This window comes from Balaenoptera ricei, chromosome 8, assembly GCF_028023285.1.
Source record: "Balaenoptera ricei isolate mBalRic1 chromosome 8, mBalRic1.hap2, whole genome shotgun sequence".
Lineage (NCBI taxonomy): Eukaryota > Metazoa > Chordata > Mammalia > Artiodactyla > Balaenopteridae > Balaenoptera > Balaenoptera ricei.
Window position 1 is genome coordinate 68151578 of NC_082646.1, and position 26833 is coordinate 68178410.

At 49.0% G+C, this 26833-nt stretch overlaps 1 protein-coding gene across 5 annotated transcripts in view; it reads right to left on the minus strand.

Moving 5' to 3' along the window:
- Nucleotides 1–26833, minus strand: part of IRAG1 (inositol 1,4,5-triphosphate receptor associated 1) — a 120369-nt gene that overhangs the window by 62567 nt on the left and 30969 nt on the right. For all 5 annotated transcript variants that reach the window (XR_009504654.1, XM_059931127.1, XM_059931126.1 and 2 more), the window contains exons 2-3: nt 15643–15800; nt 261–361 (exon numbers count right to left, since the gene is read on the minus strand). Coding sequence is in view for 4 of the 5 variants with exons in the window: in XM_059931127.1 (XP_059787110.1) it covers nt 261–361; nt 15643–15800 (259 nt within the window). In the remaining variant the exon portion in view is untranslated. The remainder of the gene's footprint in view (nt 1–260; nt 362–15642; nt 15801–26833) is intronic.

The following is a 26833-nucleotide window of genomic DNA, read 5'->3' on the forward strand; positions in this document are numbered from 1 at the left end:
TCCCCTGCTATGAGCTGTGCTTTTCTTAAAGGTTAACAAAGTGCAAAGAGCCAAATCTAGGAGAGAAGAAATAATTTGTGGGGAAAAGATAATGGAAGAATCCCAAGCTCTCTCTCCCATTTTGAAAAACTGCTTGATTGTATTTCATCAATAAAATGATCAAGAACGAAGAAAAGATTTGTAAAAAATAGAGCTGTCTAATCCGCACACGCTAAGAAATATTGCTCTTTACAGCACAGATTAGGCAAATAGGATGTTACCTGGTGACCAGGTTTTTGTCAGTTTCTTCTTCCGGTGAACTGGCATCCCCAGTCAGGATGATGGTGGGCGGACTGCAAGATATTCCTGCGGTGGGAGGGCCCTGGGGGTTTAGAACAAAAACACAGATGGAGTTAAGCTCCCAGGAGCTGGAGCCTTTATTCAAGTATCATGACACTCAGAGACTTCCTGACAAGGGTCAAATGCTGTTTATTTGGATTATTCAGGGGGAAAAAAAAAAAAAAGGCAGTTTCTCCTTCATTTACCGAGCTTAACTTGGTCTATTTTCATGCACTAAGATTAGGGAACTTCTAAGTCATCCCTGGTTAATTCTCACTAACAATGTAGGAAAAGAATGGTGCAGGGTCCTCAGGCTGCAGCCAGCCTGGCTGGGGAAGGAGGGAGGCAAGCAGAAAAGGCAGTGACACCACACATTCCCAATACTCAGTGACGCCCTACATTTGGCTAATTGTGACCTTTCAATAAAGGTGATTTGTTCCATGGATAATGGAACACGCTTTAACTTTTGTAACTTTGTAAAAATGTTTATCTACATAAATACACGTTTCTGAAATAAGAACAAAAGTTAGGAGCCAATCCTTAGATTTTTGAGATAGTTTGCAACCACTAAAGAAAATAGAACAAAATTACTAACCATCAAAATGAAAGAGTTATTACATCCTAGGTTGGAGAAGTTGTAGTGAAATTTGTATACTGTTATGCTGCTAATGGCTGTGTGAGTTGTAAAACCCTATCTGGAGTAGAAAAAATACTTGTTGAGTGAGTAAATGAAAGAATGAAATAAAAGCAATACTGTATAGGATATACAATAAGATCCGTGAAGATGCATATCAACCTGTGTTTTCCTACACCTAAGGGTACTGGGGGTAAAAATAGGACCAGTTAACAGTAACACACAGTAACTCTCTGGTTCTTCTGCCACGTGCTATTGCGGTATTTCCATCTCAGAGTTGTTCCCAGCTATGTCTGGGAGACTCTCCAGAGGTCCTGTCATATGACCCTTCATCATTTGCCTTCTCCTCTGCCCTGCCCCCTTACTGGTGGGTATAGCCCGGGCCCTCTGTGAATGCCCTACTCTCCCTGCCAAAGTCCTGTCTCCCTGGGCTCCCGAGCATGTCACACCACCTGCACTATTGGTGTGGCCTCCTGAAGCTTCAGAGCAGCAGGTGCCCATGGCCACTGTCTCTGGAGGTCGTGTCCTTCTGGAGTCCCTGGGCATTAAGTGCTCTTACCTCTACTGGCGCCACTGAAGCCATGGCCTGGGGGCTGCCCTCGCAGAGCCAGGCTGAGCTGTGTTCTTGAGCCCTTGGTATGCAGGTGTTGGTTCCTTGCAAGGTGAGGAGGAGGCTCTCTCTCCTTTTCACATCATTCTTTGTTGTCAGGTGGGTACTGTACAGTACTATCTGGACTTCTCAAATCCCACAACTTTTAGTGAAACCAGCTCTTCCCATTTTCATTTGCATCTCTTCCCTCCCTTGGCCTCAAACATGAGGCCGGGTGAGCTGGAGAAGAGTCTCTGAGTCTAGCCAGGGAACGCTGGACCCCTGTGTTCCAGGACCTTTCAGCAGGAGGGAGCTGCAGTGATGGGAGGAGGGGGAAGCCCTCAGAATCCCCTAGCACATGGAAGGGAAGTTTGGGCAGGGATTTCGGCTGGGTAGGAGGAGCAGGAAGCAGTACTGCCTTTTGGAAGAATCACACTGCACTCAAATTTCTGCTCATTATCTACTAGCTGTGTGTCCTTGGGCAAGTTATCTAACCACTCTGTGCCCCATGATCATAAAATCTAACTCACAAGGTGAGGGTTAAAAATAATGTGAGGATTAAAAATAATGTTGACACAGCACTTAGCACATGACTGATGTTTTCAATAAATGGTAATATTACTGTCAGATTACTTTTCTCTCTTATTCCACAAATACAGTTTAGTTATCCATCATGTGCCAGGGGCAGTTTGAGATACAAAGACCCTCAAGAGCTCACAGCCAAGCAAGGGATACAGAGAAGTAATTAATACTTATAATAAGTATAAGATGATAAGGGATGAAGCACATTCTGTGAAAGCTCAAAGAAAAGGAAAGAAAACTCTCTCATGAGGGGAGCTGGAGAAGACTCTCAAGAGGAGGGGACATTTGAGCTAGGTCTTGAGGGATGAATAGGAGCTTGAAAGACAAAGATACTAGGGGAGAGGTTTTTGGGCAAAGGGAACAGCATAAGTAAAAGGCATAACTGGGCATTAGGGATTCATAATGTAGCTAGAGCATAGACTATAGAGTATGTGAAATAGGAGGGCCCAGGGATGCAATATTGTGATTTATAAGAAATGTATATATTTGGTCATTCAGATGACAAAAATATATTCCTCATATATATTTGGTCTTCATCCACAGTTCCTGGCTTACAGCTCCCCAAACACTTGGAACTTCCTGTGTGATAAAAGCTTGGGGCAACATCTTTTGTTATAGTATTTGGTCTCTTTTTCTCAGTTCCTGAAAATGCTTCAGAGAATTGCTTGACATGTTATAATGAGGTCCAAGAACCTAATTTTAGGGCAAAATATGAAATCAGAATAAGAGATTGAGCCAGCTTCTGAAGGACCTTGGGTGCTACTCCAGTGAGTTTGGTCCTTGTGGTTTTGGAGCTGGGGAACACTGAGGATTAGGCCTGGGAATAACTTGACTGCCCAAAGGAAAAACAGAAATGTTGACAGCAGATCCATCCATGGATCCCTGTGATTCCCATTGGTTGAGTTGCTGGAAGAGGCCCTATTACTGAAGCATCCTTCTGCCCCATAGGAATTTTGAGGAGCTCCCTAGTAAATTGGAGCCGTGTCACTCTCCAGTGGGATATGCACAGTTGGCCAAGGTAGAGTGACAGGGAGTCAGCATGATGCTTGTGGCTGAAGCCAGGACTGGCCAACCTCTCCTCATGACCCCAGAGCTCCAGTGCCTCCAAGAACGCAGATATACATCCTTCTGTCAAAGACTCCTCCTGGAAGAGACACTCAGGAAGGTTCCCCCAAAGCAACAACTCCTTCTGTGGATAGTTTCACCCTGATGGGCTGGTGATAAGCTGGTCACCTGCTTTGTCCTCTTGTTGCACTGTCCCTCAGTTCCCAGAACTATAAAGTAGTCAAAGGCCTGCGGTCTCAGAAGACGTTTGTGTGAATAAAATGAAGTGATGAATGTGTATGCCCTTTGATCTGTCATCTGATCTACAAATACCCATTAATCATGGTTATCACTCAGATGAACAGCAGCTCCACTCAGTTCTCCCCACCTTTTCTCCACCAGGCTTCACTGGTGGGAGACCAGCAAGCGGCAGAGGGGCTGGTGCCTTCCAAGGGGCCAGGAGGGAAGCAGAGGATCCTGGGTCATGGTGTGGGGCCTGAGGACACACAGTGGAACAGCACCCACGGGAGCTGCTGAGGTCAAGAAGGGGAAGCAGAGTGTCAAAATGGCAGGTGATGATGGAGCTGGGGCAGGCAGGGCCCAGGCAGTGCCAAGCTCAATGGGAGAGCCAGTGAAGTGGAAGGAATGTGGGGCAGAGGGAAGGTGTTTCTCCTGGGTAGATTCTCTGGGGAGCAGAAAGGGCTGAAGTTTTCCCAGGGGCTTCTCTTCACATCACTAAAAGGGTTTCCTGCTAACATGGCCTCTTGGATCTCAGTTAGAGAATTAGCCTCCTCTGAATCCTATCCTCTGAGCTCAGAGGTGCAAATTGGAGACCTGGGAGCCTGTTTGCCGTGAGTAGCGTTTACAAGTTTTTATGTTAGTTACCAACATTTCATAATTAGAAGAATTCCCATAAAGGTCTGGATTTCCTGCTTTTCCTAAAAAACCAGGAGATCAAGCCATCTTGGTTCCACGGTTCTTCCGAGTAACCCTTGGTTGGAGTCAGCTCACGCTGGCTTGTTTCAGTCATTCACACTCCCTGCCTGGCCCCAAAAGCATCTGAGTTACTGCTCCTGTGACCCATGATTCTTAGCCTGTCTTGGTTTTCTGGAGCGCAGGAGGTTTGTGCTTAAAGCCTCCTCCACCCACGTCATCTTTTTTTATTCAAACCACTTTATTAAGGTGTGATTGACATATGAAAAGCTATACATACTTCATGTGCACAACTTGATGAGTTTAGAGATAAGTATATACTGTGAAACCCTCACCACAATCCCTATCCATCACTTCCAAAAGTTTCCTCGAAAAGCTATACATATATCATGTACACAACTTGATGAGTTTAGAGATAAGTATATACTGCGAAACCCACACCACAATCCCTATCCATCACTTCCAAAAGTTTCCTCCTGCCTTCTGTTTTTATAATGATGATGATGAGGATAAGAACACTTATAAGATCTACCCTCTTAGCAAATTTTTGGGTACACAATACAGTAGCGTTAATTCTGGGCACTCTGCTGTACAATAGATCTCTAGAAGTTATTCGTGGCCGTGTAACTTCCACAACATCCTGATGGAGCTTCTTTCCATATGGCCTCATGGGTGACTGTTACCATGGCAATGCCAATCAAAACACTGACTATGCCTATAGTATGTGTGAGGTTCCTTCCCTGGGTGGAATTTATTTCTACAGTGAAAATTTGGCCTCTGAAAATCACATTTTCCATGTTTATCACATTTAGAGAATTTCTTGCATGAATCCTCTGGTAAACAAGAAGAAATGCACTTTGACTAAAATATCATTTTCACATTTGTTATATCATATGGTTTCTGACATCCCTTGGAGGGGCTTTTACAAATTCCCAGCATGCACTGGTGATGATGGGCTAGGTCTACATAAGGGGGCAGAAGGGGCCAAACATTAATTTCTGCATGTTGTATTCTAGAAATAAAATTGTGGTGGTGGTGCTCGGGTTATACTATATACCCATTTCCAAGAGTCTCATATATTCCAGCTGCTAAGTAAGTAGAATGCAGTTTATTTATTTAATTTTGTTGACACACTACCTATTTCCCAAAGCAATCTGAAGTCACCAACAATAAACTATAAGATATAAAAAGATGAAACTATAAAAAGGAGGGAACAATTTGACAAATACAGACTTCCCTAGCAGATAAAGAGAAATATATGCTTCTTCTAGCATCCATGGTTTGACCCAGAAGTTAAACTATTTGATCTGAAAGCCAATGAAGCTGTGATCCATGTGGGCGAGTCTCTGAGACAGTCTGCCTTAGAGAATCGTTCAGCAGATAAAAAGCAAATGTTTTTGGGGATAAATTGGGAGATTGGGATAAATTGGGAGATTGGGATTGATATATACACACTACTATATATAAAAGTTAACGAATAAGGACCTACTGTATAGCACAGGGAACTCTACTCAGTACCCTGTAATGGCTTATATGCGAAAAGAATCTAAAAAAGAGTGGATATATATGTATATGTACAACTGATTCACTTTGCTGTACACCAGAAACTAACACAACATTGTTAAGTCAACTATACTCCAATAAAAATTATTTTAAAAAAAAGAGAGAGAGAGAAGTCCACTCTTCATTCTCACCTCAAAGGAGAACAAACCTTAACTCCTACCCTCACCTCTCCTCTCCCCTTGGACTCTTCACTTGCTTACCCCCCACCCCAGTCTCCTCTCTCTCTCTTTCTTCCTCCCTCTCTCCCTCTCTCCTTCCCTCCCCACCTTCTTCCTTCCCTCCCCCCTCGACTTATTCCTCCAGCTCCATTAAATTCTTTCTTGTGCACATTGTCTTACCCTTGCTGTTTATGATTGACACAAAGGTTTTCAAAAGTCTTAGAGTCTAAGAGAGGGGGCCAGCCTGTAAACATCTGCACATTATTATGCTTTGTTCTGTCCATTCATACAGCGAACGTTTCTTGAATGCCTAGTGCTTGCTGTGGTCTATGCTAGGGCCTGGAGGCAAAGGTGAACTAGGCAGCCTCTGAAATGCGTCCCAGTTAGCACAATGCGATGGGGAGTCGGGTGGAAGTACCCTCCTCCTCACCCCTATCCCATCCCAGGTGGCGCCCAGGCCTGATGCCCTTAATGCTGACACTGTGAGGTAATGGTCTGCAAGGCACTGCTTTCTGGTAGGCGTTTTCTGTGCCTCCTGGTGAAAGGCCACTTGCAGCAAAGCTCTCCTGAGGTGACTGTCACGCATGGGGCTGCAGGCACCCTCACTCAGAGGAAGGTCAGGGGCGGAGGTCCCCACACGGAAAGGCAGACACAAGCCATGGTGGCAAGCGCCAAGCATGTAACCATGGACGCACACAATCTGAAGCTGCTTAAAAATCAGGAGACACAAAGCAATCAGGGAGAAATCCTCTAATACACTGATGGAATGTCCTGGAATGTCCTCACTCTCTCCTTCCAATGTGTGCAAAATACATGATAATAAAATCAAATTGTTCTCTCCCTAATCAGCTCACAGAAAGCTCTGGGCAACTTCTAATTTTCTGCAAAACTGATTTTGTGGGGAACATTCAGTCTTGTGCTGGTTGGGTTTCACTTTAGTAGGTACTGGAGAGACAGTAATCAGGAGAGAGTGTGGGAAGATTCCAGCGGCCCTCTGGATGAATTCTGCCAGGTTTTAATGCAGTGTAAATACCCATCCCTGCTCCCACTCTGAACTGCCGAAACAGAAGGCAGGACCTCAAGAAAGCTTGTGGGTCAGCAGGTTCAAACAGAGTTCGCAAGTTCCTGCCTTCCGGACTTCAAGGGCCTCAGGCTCCGGAGCCACACTAATTCATCATACAGCTTTTCGCATTAGCTGTGTGACCTTGGGCAAGTGACCTTGCCTCTCTGTGCCTCAGTTACCTCATCTGTAAAATAACGATCTCACAGGGTAGTTACAAGGATTCCATAGATTAATGTAGAAATAGGATTGCCAGACAAAACACAGGATATCCAGTTATATTTGAGCTTCAGATAAACAACAAATAATTTTTTGAGTGTAAGTATATCCCAAATAGTGCATGGACATAACTCTATTTTCATTTGCTAAATCTGGCAGCTCCAGATGGAAAGCTAGTGGAAGGGTACCTGGCAGCTAGTAAAGGCTCAATGAGTGTCAGATGTTATATTCTGTTATTGGTAACTTTGGGGCGAAATTAATGACTTTGGAATTTGGTTTTGAGGAGATTGTTGTTCTTCGTTTTGTGTCTGAACAACCTTTTGGAGTTAAATTAGGAGGGTCTCACCCTTCTGGTCACAGAGCCACAGAGCATCTTCGCTGGGGCATCTGGCCACACAAGCCCAAGTATCAATGACCCAGGGAAGCCCACCTCCAAGGCCACCTTCACCTGGCTCCACTCACTCTCTCACCATCTGCATCTCAGACAAAGTAGAGATGCCTTTTACATATAGCAGAGGCAAAGGCACAAACGTGGATAGAGGGAAGTGACATTTACTCAGACCTACTGCATGTGGGGCTCTGTCCCAGACACTTCCCGTGTGTTTTCTCATAATCCTCCCAGCAACTCTGCGAATGAACCTCAGGACACCCATGAACAACTTGGGGTGATAACACCTCCTGACCTCACAGAATTGTGCAGAGGAAATGAGAAGATGAAAGCAAAAGCCCTGAGCATGGAATTAGGGAATTAATACATTTCTTTTCTCTCCCCTCTTTTCCCACTTCAATCCCCACTTTACCAACAAAAAAACAGACATGTTATGTCCAGGGCCGCACAGCTGGTAAATAGGGGAAGAGACCAACACCAGGCCTTTTGGCCTTCCTGTTACACACACTGCCCTTACAAGTCGTCTCCAGGTCTTGGGTCTCACTTCCCCTGGTTCCTGGTGCTCTGCAGGCCTCTGACACGCCTCTCTTATTCTTCCCAGCTGCACCCTCCCTCATGAGCCCCTTCCTCCAGGAAGCCCTCCAGGCTGAACACACAGCTACAGGAAAGACAGCAGGGGCACCCCTCTCACCTTCCAGGGGCCCAGCCTTCCCAGGGATCCATTCCCCTTCCCTGGAGTCAGCTGAGCACTGCGGGAGCTGGGCCATCTCCCGGAAAGCTCACCCTTTAATAACCCAGCAGGTCACATTTTGTTCTCCTTAAATAAACCTTATAGAAACATTTAAATGTTTATTTCGCTCATAAATTCCCAGGAATGCACAACAGTTTCCTAACTGCCTGGGTGCAGGGATAAATATAGGCCAGTGGCACAGACGGGAATATGAGCTTCCTTTCCCCAATGTCACGTGACTAGGCCTGGCTCAGAAGCTCTGGGCAACAGACCAGCCCCAGTCCAGGCAGGAGTGGGGAGTTTAGCTCCTGCGCTTGGACGCTGGCAGACAGCCGGGAAGAGGACTGTGCAGGAAGGCAGTGTGGGGTGCTGAAGTCGGGAGGTCTACACTGGAATCTCACCTGGGTGACCTCAGGCAAGTCACTTAATTTCTGTGAGTTTCAAGTTCTCAAACATTATGTGCAGCTAATAATCCCCCTTTTCCAGGCTTGTTTTAAGGGTGACAGTGACAGTGAGGATGGTGATAGAGGGTGGGCACTGTTGCAGCTGTATCCCCAGGTCCCTCTCTCACAGCCTGGAGGGCAAACAGGGACTGCCTCTGGATAGGGGGCCCTGGCCGCAAAGAGGACTTAGCACTCTCGTGACAGGATAAAAGGACCCTCTGCGGACTTGCGAAAAAAATGATTATTCCAGCAGCGAGTGCTAAGAGCATGGGAGAGAGCAGAAGTGCCTCTGTCGAGCTCGGCTGGACCTGGGGCTCCTCCCTGCCAAGCGCTGAGGACCAGAACCCGGTCTCCTGAAGGCTCCCAACGCCCACTGGGTGCATCTCCGCACGCACCCATGGCCTGCCCTGCCTCCGTGGACCCTCTTTCCTGCCATTGTCCAGTCGATTCCTAGCAGTCAGGGGTCAACCCCCCACAGATTATCCTGCCTTCTTCACCACTGTTTTTACTCTCATGTCACAGACTTCAGGAGTGTAACAGTGCGCACAGTGTCTATTATAGCCTTACGCTGCGGGTTGTGGGGGGTATCACTCAGCCAGCCAGCCATTCATCCGTCATCGTCTATCCTCTCCTCCTCCCTCCTGTCCATCTCCTCCTCCTTTAAGTCTAGGCATTTAATCATCCATACAGCCAGTTATCCACACAGCCATCCATCCCTCCATCCATCCCTCCCTCCCTCGCTAAGCTCCTACCACATGCTAGAGCTTATGCTGAGGGATGGAGACACACACATAGCCCCTGACCCTAAGTAGCTGGCATGCAATCTGACAGGGGACTCCGAGAGACTAAAAATGACAAGCTACTCCATTGCTCACAATAGGAACTAAGGACAAATAATTGTAATGTACATTCCTGACCATCTGTAATAACCAACATTTCTAAAGCACTTTCTGCTCTGTCCTAGGCATTTCCACAGCTACAATCTCATAGCTCTTACTCCCTGACCAGAACCGCTAGAAGCCATCCTGGTGGAACAGTCCTCTTGACCCTTTCCAAGCTTCTTTTCCGTAGAGGATGGGGCATCAAGCACCTGCCTCCCATACCTGGGGCTTCTGGTGTCCAGGACACTGGCTTTACTGCTGGGTGGAGCCAGGGAAGGAGACAAAGGCGGCGGGAACAGCTCAGCAGAAATGGGTTTGGATCTCCACTCAACCACGACACAACCATATGACCTTCAACAATAATACAACCTCCCAAAGACCCAGTTTCTTCTTCTGTAAAATAGAGATAATAATAATATCTACCTTGGGAGATGAGACCACATAGCAGGTGCCCAATAGATGTCTCCAATACCTTGTACATCAGACTCTAATGCTTTACTGATAATTTACTTGAATATATTTCACTGAAGATCTGAATGGAGGCTGTTTTTGCAAAGGGTGGGATGAGATAAGTATGAATTCAAAATCCTCAAGTGGAGTATTCAAGGTACTGCCCAGTTTCTAGGGATTAGAGTGTACTTCCTTGCCTCAGTTTTCTCACCTGGAAAATGGGATAATAATCATACCAACCTCTTAGTGTTGTTGTATGTAAAGTGCTTAGAGCAGTGCCTGTCACATAGGAAACACGGTATGAGGGTTCTCACTGGGTTAGTCGGGAGGGTGTGGGCTATTACTGTAACACAGTGGTGTGAAGCCCAGGTCATTTCCACTCTGCCACATAGCTTATATCTCATGTTCCTATGGAACGGAAGCATTTGCTGCACCTTCCGGAACTCCCTGGCTGCTTGGGGAACACTGCTTGGAACTCTTCTTAAAGGACAGCCGTGCGGGATGATGGTGGTAAGCCTGAATGGGTCTCTTACTACGCTAAGCAGGAAGAGAGTTCCAGGTTTGTTATGGTGGCAGCTACCATGCTCTCCAGTTCTGGGCCAAAACAAGGGGAGACCCCGCAGCTTCGTGGTCAGAGCTTCTAGGAGCTCCACAAACAGATCCCTTCCTGTTAGGGCCGCATGCAGAGGGCTGCTTCTCCAAAAAACACTCCAACCTCATTTTTAGTTAACTAACATTTAGGGATAGGGGTTGGGTTGAGAGTAGGGATGCCACTGGTTAGTTGAGCGCTGCAGTGATCTTGTCAACCAGATGCTGCTGGATATGAGGGTTAAGCATCAATTTCTGTCTAGAGGATCAGAAAGTGCAGTACCAAGTAGGTGCTCAGGGAGGCCTGGGGTGAGAGTAACGGATGTATGTGGCCTGAAGCAGGAACAGCACAGTGGCCTGGGTTTCTAGGGGTCAATGCCCATCCAACTGGGCTGTTTCATCAATCGACTGAAGGAGAATGAGGAAGGGGGTTGCACAGGATGGGGCAAGGGCAGCTTGGGTTTTGGGCAAGATGTGTGACATGGAGCTTCGTCCCCTGGTGGCATGGGCTCACACGCCTGAGAGGATGGCAGGCAGAGGCATTTGGTGAGACTCAGTGCCACAAGCTGCAGTGCTTCAGGGTTTATGTGGTGGTGAGTTCTGCAGGGCCCAGGTCGGCCCTCTCAGACAAGTGGTTTTGGGAGCAGAGGACAGTATTGCCTTGGTCCAGGCACCTCTCACAGAGGCGCCAGAGCAGGGAAGAGACTAACAGTGTGGGCTCTGGGGCCAGGCTGCCCGGGTTCAAATCCTGGGCCTGTCACTTACGAGCTGTGTGACATTGGAGGAAGGTACTGAACTTCTCTGTGCGTCAGTCTCCTCAGCTATGAAATGGGGCTGATGATACCTACCTCATAAGGTGGCTTGGAAGTTAAATGAGTTAATAGTGTAGTACCTGTTGGCACGAGGTTAGCTGATGTTAGTGGTTTTGTGGATAATGGAGAACAGGGTGAGGGGATGGTCAGGGAGTGGTGGTCAGAGGGATGCTGGAGCAGATGATGTGAAAGATGTGAGGTCAGCTTATGAGCTCGCACTGACCTGTCCCTGGGGGCTTCCTGAAACCCTTGGAGGAGGATGGGGGGCTTTCCAGGTGGAAGTGAATGCCAGTGAAAATTGGGCTCTTACAGCTAATATGAACTTCCCCACACCTTCAGGTTTGTAAGGCCCCTCTGAGGAGGCCATGTGGTCCCAGTGAGTGGAGTTTCTGACATGGCTGCTGGCCACAGGCCTGGAAAGAGCTGGTGTCCTGGTCACACTGCCTCTGGGGCCTGGGGCCAAGTTTGGTGCCCCACGGTGAGGCAGAGGCAGGCTGGTACGTGTGCAGGGGAGGGGCGGGAGGAGCCTCTGAAGGCGGTCATGGCAGCAAAGTCTGGAGGAACCGGAGGCTGAGAGGCTCTGGGAAGCTGCAAAAACTGCCGTCCTGCATCTGTGGGTCTTCACCCCACGACAGGCCATTGTGAGGGCAGAACTGAGGGAGAGTCGGGCTCCAGCTTGACCAGGAAACAGAGCTGCCAACCACGGCACAGACCCACCCCAGGGGACCCTGGTTCAGAGGGTCTAGGTCGGCAGAGGTATCTGGGGTTAAAAAGCTCCCAGGTGACTTACACTCTGCAGAATTTTGCCTGCCTTTGGAGGAAGGGACTTCCTGTGACCTGAGATCCCTTCTAGCTCTGATGGCCTGTCATTCTGGGGTCCCCTAAGGTCCTAGGCTCCTGTCCTGACAGCTTCTATTCCTGCAAGAACCTATTGGCTACAAGCTCACCCCGTTAAGCTCCTCCCTGTTCAAGGGCCAACCCAGGAAACACTGCTCAGGATGCAGTCTCACACAGTGCATGGTCAGGAGGCTTTATTTCTTTGTGGGTTTTGATTACAGCTTCTGATTAGGGTCCTAAAGGGTCTGCCTTTCTGTCTGCGTCTGTCTGTGTGAGTCTGTGTGTGTGTGAAAGTGCGTTTAGCATCCATGTGTGTGTGCGTGTGTGTGTATGCATGTGTATGTGCAGAAAGAAAAACAGGATCTAGGCCTACAGCTTTTGTGTTTTTGTGTGAGAAGGCCTCAGCTAGTGCTCGTGTCAGTGATGGGAAATGAGGGCTGGGGCCTGAGGAACCAGAAGTAGGGCTGGACCCCGGGGAGCTGTAAAGTCAGAAGGATGCTCTGTTCTTTGCCTGCTTCACAGAGTGGGAATTCACACAGTACTGGGAGTTCCAGCCCAGCCCTCCTGGCCAACCCTGCTTGCATGGCCTCTGCTGCTCCCAGGGACTCAGGCTTCAGCCCCCGGAGGCTCTGGCCCAACTCACAAGGCCTGACCCTCCCCTGAGGCTGTGGCTGCCTGAGAAGCCCAATGTGGGTCATCTGATAGGTGCAGTAGAGGGAGATCCTCTTCACTGATGATGCCCATGGGCTTCTGGAGAACTCAGGGAGGCCCAGTGCCTGTCAGTCAGGGCAGAGAATAAAATAATACTGAATCTGATGTGGCCTTCAGTCTGGGGTCTAACCTGTCCCAGCTCCATGGTCCCTCAGGCCAAAGAACGCCCTCAAGGGCTGGGCTGAACAGACAAGAGTCCAGGAGGCAGCCGCTAACACCTGCCTGGGGAAGAGACGAGGAACCAGAGGCACAGGAAAGTTAACAGACTCAGCATCATGTCTGTTGACCAGGATGTGGAGGAGCTGTGACTTGAGCCCAGTCTGGGCTCACTCCAGAGTCCACATTCTTAAATCCTGTGCTAATGGTCCTCTCTTATAGGATCTGGGCATGCTGGCTCCAGCTCACCTGAGTTCCTCATGGGTCCTCCTCCAGCTGGATGCTGGCAATGCAGAGGCTATCGGGACCTGCAAACAGTCTCTTTATTGTCTTGTCTTCCTTGAGCATTTGATGGACCTTCAGAGACCACGAGGGCCCATGGTCTGTAGTATAGAAGTCTGGTTCTGGTTCAAGGTCACATGGAAAGTGAGCTTGTGGGGGCCCAGAATCTGGACTTTCTGCTACTCAACTAGGGGTCTCTAACCCTCAGCTGTGTGGTGAGCTCATGGGGCCCTCCCCCTGCTTGGCCACCCCTAGAAACTCACCCTCACCTCTGACCCAGTGAAGCTACATCTACGTGTGGCTTGAAGCCATGATGGTCAGAAAGGCCAGTGGGCTTTTGTGCTGTCTGGTTTTGTGTCTGTTGAGGAGAAGGTTTGAAGTGTCTTTTAATTAGAGAGGTTTGGAACCAAGAGGAACTGAACTCATTGTGAAAGGATCTCTTCACTGAGGGTGGAGTTGCATCTTTGCCCATCTTTCATTTATTTATTTTTTAGGAACACTTATATTCTTGGGGAGCAGGGCATGGCAGCTGTTTGGGGGAGTTGCCCAGGATTCGGGAGCTAGATTTTGCATCAGAGTCCAGCTTAAGGGCACTATCCTTGTGAGTAAAGTGGAAGGGGCCAGGGATGACCACAGCAAGAAGTGGTCCCGGGCTGGGAGGTGGGGATGCTAAGGGGACAGAACCTGGGAAAGTTGTGACCTGAGGATAGGGAGCCGTGACATTTGAATCCAGATGTATTTTACTCTGTGCTGTCCTTCCCTTCTTTAAACTCCAAGCTTTCAGTAGACTAGGACATCTTTTGTTGGTTAAACCTTACGGTCCACTGTTAGCAACTCTTTGGGGGAATTGTCCACACGTGGTAAGCAGCAGCAGCAGGAAGGGGGCAATAGCAGAGCACACAGTTTGGGGAAGACTAGATGTCACCCGTGGAGGAGCAGAGGAACAGCTCAGAGCCACTGAAAGCAACTGGCGAGCAGCACCTACCGCAGCCCAGGACATTTCTGGGAGCCGGGGCTCAATAAAGACCTGAGCTGCTGCCTGCAGCCAAAGGCACGGGGGCTTGGCTCACTGTCATTTAGAAATTCAAGGGCTCTCCAAGGCTGCCAAGTTCTGCAACATCTCAATCCCATGAGCTTGGGATGTGGGGATACAAGAGGCCATTCTTTTCTAAGTGTTTATTATCTTAGTTCCCACAGTTATGATGTGTAAGGAAAACAAATGTCATCATAACATGAAACTATTCACTAAGAATCTGCCCACTTGTCAAATTAATGCTCACTCATACAATCTTCCCTCACTTAACAAGTGTCTATCCCTCTAGCTCAGGGCAGTTTGGAGAAGTGTCAGATACAACAGGATGATATAAGTTCAGTGCAAACCAACTGCAAAGTTCACGAAATTCACAAAACCATGTCTGAGAACTTCATGTACAAGGTCTTAGACCAATGAGAAGCAGATGGAGTTGGACCAGTTAACAAATGAAGTCAAAATTATGAGGATGATGGCAAGATAGGTTCTTCATGAGAGAACGATTTGAATATTGAGGGATTGAAAGAGGTCCTTAGGAAAATGAATGAACCCCTTAAATATTAAACAAACGGAATCTCTTAATGAAGGTGCTATAAAGTAAAATGTGAAGGTTGTGATAACACATGAAAAGCTCATTTTGTTGGCATAAAAAATATACCAATACCAAAGTCAACGCACTTGATTAAAATTCTTTGTTCATTCTAAAAATTAGCGTGCAAGCTATGATTTGTAATATGTACGGCTAAAAATAACTTGTCTTCACCATTTCATTTGTACAATATAACCTCAATGAGCCCCTTTAATTTACTTTCATCATTTCCTTTTTTATAATAAAACCTCACTGAAACCCTTTTTCACTATTTACTGAGCAATTTTGACCTTCATTTCAAGTGGATTCACTTTAAGTGACCTTGTGCTTGTGCCCACGACCCTGATATACGAGGCCTTCCGTGCTGACGGTCCTCCTCCGAGTCTCTCTCCATCCTAGGAGGGTGGTGTGACTTCCCAGGGGGCCTCAGTCAGACACAGCCTAGAAGGTACCACTCTCAGGATGTGTGGGGACCTTGGTCAATTCAAACGACCTTTGGGTATTTATTCCTCGGCGTGGAAGCCTCACACCTTCCCCAGGCCCACTGCAGCCTGCACAGGCTGTCAGCAAACCATGTGGCCTCAGCCCAGGGCGCTTGGCGTGGCCCGGGCCGGGCGGGCTGCAGGCAGGGGGGGAGGCACTTACTTGGCCGGCCGGGCTCTGGGCTGCCTGCGGCTCTCCGGGGGGCTCCTCGTCCTCGGGAATGTGGGGCATGGCAGCCTCCTGGTGGGAGTGGCTGCGCGTGCCCGGAACCTCCGCTGCGTCAGCCCCAAAGATGCTCCAGGAGGCCTGGGCTCCACAGGCTGAGGAGACGCCAAAAGGACAAGTCAAATCCACTCCCATCCCTGACCCGTGCTGGGTCCCGTTTCCAGGTGCCACAAGCCGCGGAGAGAGCCTGCTTGAGTTTGCATCAACAAGGGCTAAAATAGGCGAGCAGAGGGCATTCGGAATTGCATTTCCTCCTGTTCTCTGGCTCTGTTTACAAAGTCAGAGGTGACCCAGAGATTTTGCATCTAATTTGGGCCATAGAGTAAACACAGCCATCTCAGAAGGGAGAAGAGTGCTTCGAGCTCCTCAAAGCCATAGCCGATGGAGGACACTCCATTGGGAGCCAGACCTGTATTTGTCAAACATGTGTTGAGCAGCTACTGGGTGCCAGGCACTATCCTAGGAGCATTGCCAACATCACCTAAATTAATCCTCACGATGACCTTTGATGCAGGCATTACTATTCACATGTTATAGATGAGAGAACTGCTTCAGAGAGTAGAAGTCACTTGCCCAAATCATACAAAGAACGAAGCATTTGAATCCGGATCGTCCTGATTTGGAGGCCACTATACCACAAGCCTTGCTTGGCCAGGTGGGGGAAGAGGAAAGGATGGTGTCTCCCAACTTCCTGCCCCATGGCTCACCTCATGCCCTTCAGCAGCTCCTCTAACCCTCAGTACGGGACTCTCTCACTTGAGGACAGCTCTCATTGGACCTGTCAGGCCTGCTAAATTCATGAGTCTAGAGGCTCAGCCAGGGTGGATCTCCTGTGCCTTGTGCAGTGCTCGCCCTCAGCAACCTGGGGTTGCTTCCCCAAAGCTACACTTAACCCTCCCCATGGGGTAAGGCCTGGCTGGGGTTGACTCCAGTCAGCATAATCTCACCCATCTTGCCACAGTGATTGGCTCAGGGATAGACAATGGATCCAGCCTAAGCCAATGAGCACGTGGCAATGCTCTGGGACCCAGATGCTTTCTCTTGCTCTGGGTGGTGGAGTGTGCAGATGTGAGACCTGGTGCTGCAGGTGCCATTTTGCTTCCATGAGGAAGGTCAGACTGAGGAGAAATCTGACACACCCAGAGGAGAGCAGACCCAGGAGACCTGCAGAGAAACGGAGCTGGAGCCCTGATCAAAGCTCACCTGCAGCTGGAACTCTTTCTGAACCAGCCAGTTACAGAAACAATTAAGTCTCTTAGTGTTTAAGTCAGTTTGAACTGGGTTTACTTGTAACTACTAACTTGTAACTATTTGTACTAACTTGTAACTACTAATGACTGTTACTTGTAAGTACTAACTGCGCTTTTGCACTTTCATGTTTCTTGCCAGTCAAGAGGTGTAAGACCAAAATCTCTCCAATAAACCTAAGCCAATGGGTCTGGCTCCTCTGCTTCCTCTTAGAAAAGGGGACCAGTCATGTCAGGTCTCCATCTGGAGAGGCAGGAGAGCAGAAATAGCAGATAGAGCACAGGCTTTGGAACCAGATACCTAGATCTGAGTCTTCACTCTGCCACTCACTGGCTGTGTAGGCTTGAACCTTTGCTTCACCTCTGAGTCTTGGTTTCCTCGTCAGGGGAACAGAGATAAGAATGCCTCCCATGTGGGATTGTCCCAAGGATGAAAAGAGACAAAGCACCCAGCATGGAGTAGGTGCTCACAGAGGCTACCTGCGTGCTGTTCGGCAGCCCAGAAGCTTGGCCAGAGTCCAGAGGGCTCTGCCTGGGCTCTTCCCACCCCTAAACTCCTTTAGGTCCCCTGCCCTAGGGGGATGGATGACACCTCCAGGGACCTGAAAAAGCAACAACCAGCCTGGTTCTGCAACTTCAGAGGTTCCTTGAAGGAGCTGCTCTGGGAGACAGCAGGTGAAAGGCACCAGAGGCAGATGTCATCCTCAGACCCTGCCCTTGGCTGCAGTCAGGGGGCTGCTGGGACACACACAGGGCAAACGGAGGACATTGCCATTTACTGAGTATCCACTATACCCTGGGTCCTATGCAAGATGCTGTCTGCTGGAGGCTGCAGGAGGAGAAGCCAGGAAGCCCTGCCATCACCCAGGACACCAGGTGATCTTCCTGGACCACAGAAAGGGCTTGCGAAGGCCCTAGAGCCAGAGTGCTGTGGTGCAGCTCAGATGTGGCATCAGTCACAGCTCTGACAGATGACCCTAGCTAACACACATCTCTTGACTGAGCTCCCTGAGGCAGGCAAGGGGTCTGATTGATCACAGATACCCAGAAGGTTCATCCAGAAATGCTTGTTGACTTGTATTTAAAGAACTGGAGAACTTTAGCCCCGGGGTTTTAGTCATTGTGACCACCATCTTGACTTTTGTCATTCTCTGCGGTGGACAGGGAGCCCTATTCAGCTCTGAAACAGTTGGGGTGACCCCTGCTGGTCGGCTCAAGAAATCTCATCTCAAGAAGATGATCCGTGAGCAGAGTCATTCATTCCTTCACCACCAACACTCACACCTACTCTACCATAAAGATGATGAAAATGTGGTCTTGGCCCTCAAGGAACACGGAGTCCAATGGTGGGAGGAAGTTGGAAAACAAGATAAGGAGGTAAACACTTTGGAAATGAGAAGCTGCAGGATCCCAGAAAAGGGTCCCTAACTCCAGAAATTGAGACGAGTGGAATACAGTTTTAGGGAAGAGTCCACGCTAGAATGGCATTTAGACTGAATCATGAACACTGAAATGCTGACTGAATTTCTCTGAACAGAATAACTGGAGGCCTAGTGGAGGAGGTGAGATGGGAAGGTGGGTCATGGTCAAGAGGACAGATTTAACCTGGCTCTTGGGAATGAGAGCCCTGGGGCCAGGGCATGCTGTGCCTCCCAGCTCAGATTGTTTCTGTATGAGTAAACTCAGCATCAGGTCTGCCCAAAGGTGAGCTCTGTAATTGATTACTATCACCTTGACTTGGATTTCAGCAGCAGTGACAACAGTGGTGCTGGGCAAAGTATATGGTAACAGGGTTTGAGGGTAGCAAAAGAATACCCACAAACCCCAATTCTACCAGAAAAGTGCACTACACATCCCAAGAAAACTCTTAAAATGATGTGTAATGTGTGTGCAGGTCTCCAGGCTGTCTTTCTTTTTAAATACTGTTTTATTTTGTTTTAATTTATTTATTTTATTTATTTACTTTTGGCTTCATTGGGTTTTCGTTGCTGCACGTGGGCTTTCTCCAGTTGCGGCGAGCGGGGGCTACTCTTCATTGCGGTGTGCGTGCTTCTCATTGCGGTGGCTTCTCCTGTTGCGGAGCACGGGCTTTAGGTGCGCAGGCTTCAGTTGTTGTGGCACGAGGGCTCAGTAGTTGTGGCGCACGGGCTTAGTTGCTCCACGGCATGTGGGATCTTCCCGGACCAGGGCTCGAACCCGTGTCCCCTGCATTGGCAGGTGGATTCTTAACCTCCGCACCACCAGGGAAGTCCATCCAGGCTGTCTTAATAGGAGTATGGTTTCCAAAACAGGGAAGCTGACAGTTCTACTTTTCTTTTATATCTTAATCTACATGAAGTGTATTGTGCCCTGCAAGCTAAGAGGGATTCAGACAATCTGGGGCATGTTCCAAAAAGGGGAAGCAGGACAAGAATTTGTGTTTAAAGAACTAAAGACCTTTAGCCTGGAAAAGAGAAGGTACAGGAAGAAATAAAATCTCTTTGCAGATATTTGAAAGCCATTCATGTAATTCTATTGTCCCCAAAGGGTAGATGCATGGCCAGTGACGGAAAGGTGAGATCAAGGCAAGGGAAAACTTTCTAGTGGTTGGAACAGTCGGAAAATGAAATGGGCTGCTCTTTAAGGTAATGAGCTCCCCATTCCTGGGAGAGTTTCATCCAAGGCTGGGGCAAGGGTCATAGGATTCCTAACCCACCTCAGGGGGCTTTTCCAACCCTGGAAGTCCCTGAAATCCTGAACTCCTCCTAATCACAACAAACCACAGATTTGAGGGCCCCATCCCATAGGATTCTAGGACCACGGAATTCCAAAGTCGCATCAGAAATACCTCCACTTCCTTTCCTTCACCTCCTGCTCCTCAAGAAAGACCTGAAGTCAGTCCCTGGGTCAGAAAGCAAAGTAAAACAGAAACGAATGAAGTCAGACAAGCACTAAGAGGTGTCAGCTGCTGCAGGATAAAGCAGAGTGGAGGCTGGCTGAGGTCCCACCCTTGACAGGATGGAACCCCAAGATCCTCAGTGGGGGCCCCAGCAGCCCCACCCTCCCAGGCCATTCCCATGCTGCTCCTGCCCCGTCGCTTTCTCTCCCATCCATTATTGTAAACTCGTTGCTTAAAATAGCAAGGTAAAAGCAGAGTCCCTCCCCCAGGGTGACATCTGGGTTCCTCTGGAGCTCGTGGGCATGTGGACCTTGCGGGCATGTGGACCTCGCATCCATCACAGCAAAGTTTAGAATATAGTCTCCAGGAAGTGGCGATCTAGAGCAACGACCCAAAAAAGGAGAAAATATTTAGTGATGTTTGGTCTCTGAGCCGCTCCTTCTTTAACCCATTTTCAGGGCCCTTCTTGCTGCCTCTCCAGCTTGGTCAGCAAAGGGTTAGGTGGGTCATTGCCAAGAGCCATCAGCCCTTTGGACTCTACTCTTTCTGCCCCCAGCCAGTGCTTAACGATACAGCTCGGCCTATTTTACAGGAAGGAAAACTGAGGTGCAGAGAAGTGAAGCAACTTGACTGGTCCAGCTACCTTTGTTCCTGGCACAAATTATCTAAGCCTCTGCTGGACTAACTGTCCAATGATTTGTGTCACCGAAAAGGCCAAAAGCCTCTAAACCACATTTAAATATTTTTATCTGCCCCTGGCTATTCATTAAAGAAAGTAAACTAATATACTTTTATTCCTTTTTATTCATCAGATATTTCTAGGTCGCCTACTGAATATCGGACACTATGCGAGGTGCATTTCAGATGCTATCTTGTTTATTATTTCCATTTTATATATTAAGGAACTAAGGATCAGAGAGCTGCAACAACTTGCTCAAGATCACACAGCTAATAAGTGGCAGGCCAAGGATTATAACCCAGGCTAGTTTGATTCCAAGGCCCCTCATCTTTCCCCTCTTCTACTCCGTCTCCTGCACCAGGAGTTCTGCTAGTGTGTAGCAGCTGAACGCCGCATGGGTTCTCCCTGTCCTGCAGGGGAGAGTTGGAGTGTGCATTCCCAGAGGGGATAAGATAGTGGTGGGACAGGGGAGAGGAAGCAGCAGGTTGTGAGGCTAGGGGTTTTACAGGGACAAAAGAGCGGGCCCACTGTCAGAGGCTGCATGATCCCCACTATGTAGGGTGGCAAGCGCACCCATTCATCCATCCATCGGTCTGTGGGTCCATGTGTTCAACCACTCAACTTCTTAATCTTCTATTTATACAACTGTCCATTAGTTTGTCCATCCAACCTTTCACCCCAGAAAGGCCCACACTTGTTAGGTGAGTAGCAGAGACTCTGCCCCTGGGAATGGCTGCTGTAGGACCCTGTGGGCCGTGGGGAGAGGGCAGGAGGGGGCTGCTCTGACAGAGCAGCCGTAAAGCACAGGCATGCCCATCCACAACTGGCAGAACACCTCCATCCTGCACATCTCAGTCATGGGGTGGGGGTGGCTTCCTGTGGGGCTGCCTATGTGCCAGCAGGCACAGGGGCCAACATTTAGAGTCATGATTTCTCAAGGGCCTTTACATCCCCTTCGGTGCTCTCAGCAACCCTTGAGGTGGATAGTGTAAGTACTATTATTATTAACATTATGATTAGTCTCATTTTACAGATGAGGAAACAGAGGCTCAAAGACTTGCCCTAAGTCACATCACCCATGAGTGGCAATGCTGGAAGTCAACCACAGGTCAGTCTGACTCCCCATCTCCCTGCAGGGCCAAGTCCACTAGCTCATGGGTGGCATTCTTGGTAAGCAGTGGCCTCTTACAATGGCCCCTGGGATGCCTCTCCCAGAGCCTTGTGACCAGTCCAGAAGAGACCAAACCCCGCTCTGAAACCACAGTGTCCCAGGAGCACAGCCTGCAAACTGAGTGGCTCTCATATTCCCTCTGTTAAGCTTTGGGTGTCGGAAGAGCCAGAGGCCCTTCTGGGAAATAATGAGTTAACCTAGACTCCACTGACCTTTCTGGAGTGACTCAGAATTCTCAGAAGGGAGTTTTTTTTTTGTTCTTCCAGCTTTGAATTTTTGCTTTCATTTTAGCAGCACAAAGAATTTGAAAGAGATTAAGTTGCTATTAATACCACTGGTCTATCTCTAGATGAAGAATTCGATGGAGGGAATTGTTTGGGGTGACTGCACACACATCCCTCTCAGTCCCTCTGCAAACTCAGAGGATGACAAGGAGGCCACTGGAGAAGGGCCAGTCCTACCCCTGCTCCCATCCGACAAGCCCAGACAGGGGCAGGGACTTGACCAAAGCCACACCTGTGAGTGAGGAGCAGCCAGAGAAGGTCCCAGAACCCTGCCCCCCAGCCCCACTACACATGTCAGCCTTCTGGCCTCTTATTTTGAAAAGTTTGCTTTTAGTAAATAATAAGCTGATGTGTCCATGCTGTGAAAGCAGGCATCCCTTGGCAGTGCCTCTGATCTTGGGTGAGTGAAGATGTCCCCAACTCCCTGTGTTCGCCCCAGGCAGCACTGGATACACTTGGAAAATCTCCTTGGGCATCAGAGATCAGCTCAAAGTGCTAAGAGGTGCCTCTGTGGGTTCCTAGACCTGGCCACCTGTGGAGCTGAGTCCTGTACCCCACAAGTGAGCCCAAGTTGGGGTCTCCCTCACAATAGCCCTATCTTGCTTCCTAACCTTGAGATGCTGTGAGAGGGCTCTGGACCTTGGCAGACTGAGTTCTAATTCTCCCTCTGCCTCTTTCTTGCTGGATTAGTCTCCTCTTGGCCTCAGTTTCCTCATCTGTAAAATGGAGGCAATAGTACCTACCTTTTAAAGTTGTTGTAAGGATTAAATTAGGAAATACACACAGGGTGCCGCACAGACTATACGCTCAGTGAGTTCCTTTCCCGTTCTCTGAATCAGGCAGCTGAGTTCTCTGAGCCACGGCATCACCAAAACCCAACCAAGGCCCAGAGAGTTTGGTGTTCATCCTGGGTGGCAGAGTTCTTGGCTTTGTTTCTGGCACGTTAAGGAGACAGAGTCCTGGCCTGGCCAGGGCTTCTCCTCTGTACTGACAATCAGATAAAAGACCATCAGACATAATTGGAATTAAACCCGCCAGGGGCCATTCACTCTGCTGTTGGGCAACCAGTGGCTGCAGTGGTGGGTTTACAGAAACAGCATGCAGTACTGTGGTCAGCCCCAGGTCTGCACTGTGATCATCCAAGCTCTGTGCGGTGGTCAGTCCCGGGTCTACGCTCAGCTCTATGATGTGGCCTGTCCCAGATCTGTGCTGTGGTCAGTCCTGAGTCTACGTGGTTCCAAAGACCCTGACCTTTCTGCCACCCCTGTGCTGACTCCCAAAGCACAGAGGCTGTTATTCTGCAAGGGAGAGATGAAACCTAGCTTGAGACCTGGTGCAAGTGCTCAGGCTGCACAGGATAAATGAGAGAATGGATGACTGAAGGGGGCACAGTCCTCGGCATGTCAGTGGGAGCCCCAAGTTTCCATCCTGAAAGCAGATTTGGATTGAAAGGAGGAGTGGAGAGCAAGGGTGGGGTGTAGAACGGTAGAAGGAAGAGGCCTCGGGGGCAACAGAGAGGGGAGGATGAGGGACCGGAAGGGACGCCCTCAATGACCTCTCACCACCACCACAATCCTTCTGGCCCAGGGGCTGGGAGTACAGGGGCTGCGGCCCAGCGGTGCTTCGGCGAGGAGTCCCTGAGCACTCCCGACACTCCCTGGGGTCTGCACACTCTGGCCGTGCTCTCCAGTCCCAAGGATCTCTCATGGGCTCTTTTGGCTGGGGGTGCCTTCCTCCCCTGATCCAGAACCCATTTGAGCCCTGAGGGTGAGCCAGCACCTGCTGAGACCTGTACCAGGGTCACATCCAAGAGGGGAGGCCGGGCCAGCCCCCAGAGGAAGAGTACAGGAGTGTGCACGACGCTCGACGGGTGGGGGACGTGCAGGGGCTGCTCAAGATAGGTGGCACGTCTGGAGTCCTAACAGGCTCCTTGCTTCCCCTCGCATATCCTGTCCCCCACTGCCCTTCCCCTCGGGCAAACAGGGAGGCCATTCTGTGCTCACTGCCCGGGAGGGGCGCTGGGGGCAGTTGTAGCAGCAGGAGATAGAGGAAAGGGAGTCTATCTCTGCCTTATATGTCCCAAAGAGCTAGCCCTTAGGGAAACAGGAAGGGCTCAGGGCGCAGAAAAAAGGATTTGGGCAAAAACACCCTAAGTAATGGTAAATCTCCCCCCAACCCAAGACTAGTAAAGATTATGGGACAAAGGAAAGACAGGAAAAGTGGAGGGGAAGCAGTGAGAGGGTAGACTCTGGTGAGTCCCTGAGAACGGGGCCTGTGCCCTGCTTCCCTGGGGAAGTGGGAAAAGATCCCCAAATCTGAGAGCAGACAGGTCTTGGGCCCCATATCCCAGACAGAACCCAGAGGAGAAGATCCCAGAGAGAGGAAATGGCTATTTGATATGACTTGATAGATGAGGCCTTTAGACATCCTCACAGGGGGTAGGGTGGGGAGCACAGAGCGGAGAACACTATCATTTCTGTGCACCTAGGAGCAGACAGTTGCTAGACCTGAAGGTGCCTTGAAAAGGCAGGTTCAGAAGTTACCTACTAAGCAAGGACTGACAGAAACAGGAGAATCACCTTGTCAAATGATGGGCGTCCTCCTCACCCCGACTGTCTGCACTCAGGAAGCCCCTTGGACCTTAGATGCCACTCTGGAAGAAGGGGAGGGTTGGAGAAACCCTGAAATGCCTGGGATCCATGTTCTACACCCCCTGAAAAGTGGTCAAGTCCCAGCGAGACCTCTATCCACCCCCAGCCCCGGCCTTAGCCAGGACAGGAGGTAAGCCAGAACATCTCCCCAGCTTTCCTCTCCAGCTTGTTCACTTTAGCAATTCTTTTTTTAAAAACTAAGTCCACTTGAAAAAATTTTTCTTTCTTCTTGGAAATATGTGCAATTGCTTAATCGGAGGCAGTTTGAAGGCACAGGGAACAGCAGAAAAGTATCTAAGCCCCCCTTTGAGCTCCCAGGAGAAATAAATCTCTCCCAGTTCTCTTTGTTCCAGGCCGCCCAGCAGCCTCTTCCCTGAGTCACTCACTCCAGAGTGACATGAGTCATTGTCCTGGGGTCAAGGACAACACGGTATTTCCGGGTCTGCAAAACTGACCAGGACACCAAAGGGCTATGAGCAGGGCTTGATGCTGCCTCTAATCAATGGAGGACCAAAAGCTGCCTCCTAGATCCTGGGCCTGGTTCTGCCTTCCCCAGGTGTGTGGCCTCAGTGAGTCACTGAGCCTGTCTTGGGAAGGAGGTGGATTTTTAGGCCCTTCCATCTTGTACTTTGTGGGAACTTCTCCAGTGGTATGCTGGTGGCTGTGTACCTCTTCCTAACTCCACATTTAGTGATGTTGAGTTAGTAACTTAAAATTGGTCATGATGGAAGTATTTATACCGCAGGAGTCAGCAAATGCTATATATCAAAGTCTTTTTTTTCCCAGAGAGCCGGCTGTTGAACATTTACCAGCACACTACTGAGCCCCTCAGTCGCAGGTCCCCTGCTCCTCACCTCTGCCAGGGAAGAGAAGGAATGCAGATGACTTGAACATCACCCCAGAGAGCAGGGTTATGGAGATGTGATTACCAACTGCCTTTGGGCAACTCTTCCCATGTGCACTATGGTCCCCTCACACTCACCATGTCCCAAACAGAACCCATCATTTCTCCCTGCCCGCAGCCCTGCTCTCCCACAAGCCCACTCCTGTGTGCTAGTGAACGCACTCAAGCTAAAATCCCAGCAGTCATCACTCCTCCCTCTCCATCACTCCCCACATTCAGTTAGATTCCGAGTCTTGTCAATCCTAGTTCAGGTGTCTTTGATCACTTCCCTTTTTCTCGTAGCCACCATCCCAGCCATGGCTCTGTGTGACCTGGGTCACTGCAACAGTCTCATTGGTCTCCTTACCTCTGGTCTGGTCCCTTCCATCCACCATCCACAAGATGCCAGAGCAGTCTCTCTAAAACATAAATTGGATCACCCTTCCCTTTTTCATAATCTTTGAGATTATAAGAAATCCTGACTTAGAACTGGTCCCTTTTCCCATGCAACCAGTTCTAAGTCAAGATTCCAGCCCCTCTCCCTGGCCTCATCTCTTATTTCAGCCATCATACACCTTATGGTCCAGCCACGATGAACCAATAGCCAACCTTCAAACATGCCCTGCTTTTTTAAACCTTTTGCATAATCCTCTTCCTTATGCCTGGGATGCCTTCCATCCCCTTTCTATACCTGATGAACTCCTATTCATCCAATTCAAATATTCTTTCCTTCATTCACCCCAGAAAAAATTTCTCCCTTCCTGTATTAGTTTCCTATGGCTGCTGTGACAAATTACCACAAACTTGGTCTCTGAAAACAACACAGATTTATTATCTTACTGTTCTGGGGGTCAGAAGTCCAAAATCAGTCTCAGTGAGCTAAAATCAGTATCAGCAGGCTGTGTTCCTTCTGCAGGGTCTAGGGGAGAATCCATCTCCTTGCTTTTCCAGTTTCTAGAGGCTGCCTACATTCCTTGGCTGGTGGCCCTTTCTCCATCTTCAAAGCCAGCAGTGTAGCATCTTTTCTCTTCTCTGACCTCTTCCATCCTCACATTTCCTTTTTGTCTGACTTTGCCATGCCTCCTTCTTATAAGGACCCTTGGAGTTACACTGGGCCCACACAGCTAATGCAGGATGATCTCCAAATCTAAGGAACCTTAATCTAATCATATCTGCAAAGGTCCTTTTTCCATTTAAGGTAACATATTCACAGGTTCCAGGGATTAGGACACAGACATCTTGGCGGGGAGCAGGGGAGGATTATTCGGTTTACCACACTTCTCTGTTCTCCCAGAGCAATTTGCACAGATCTCATCTCAGCTAGAATTTGAGCAC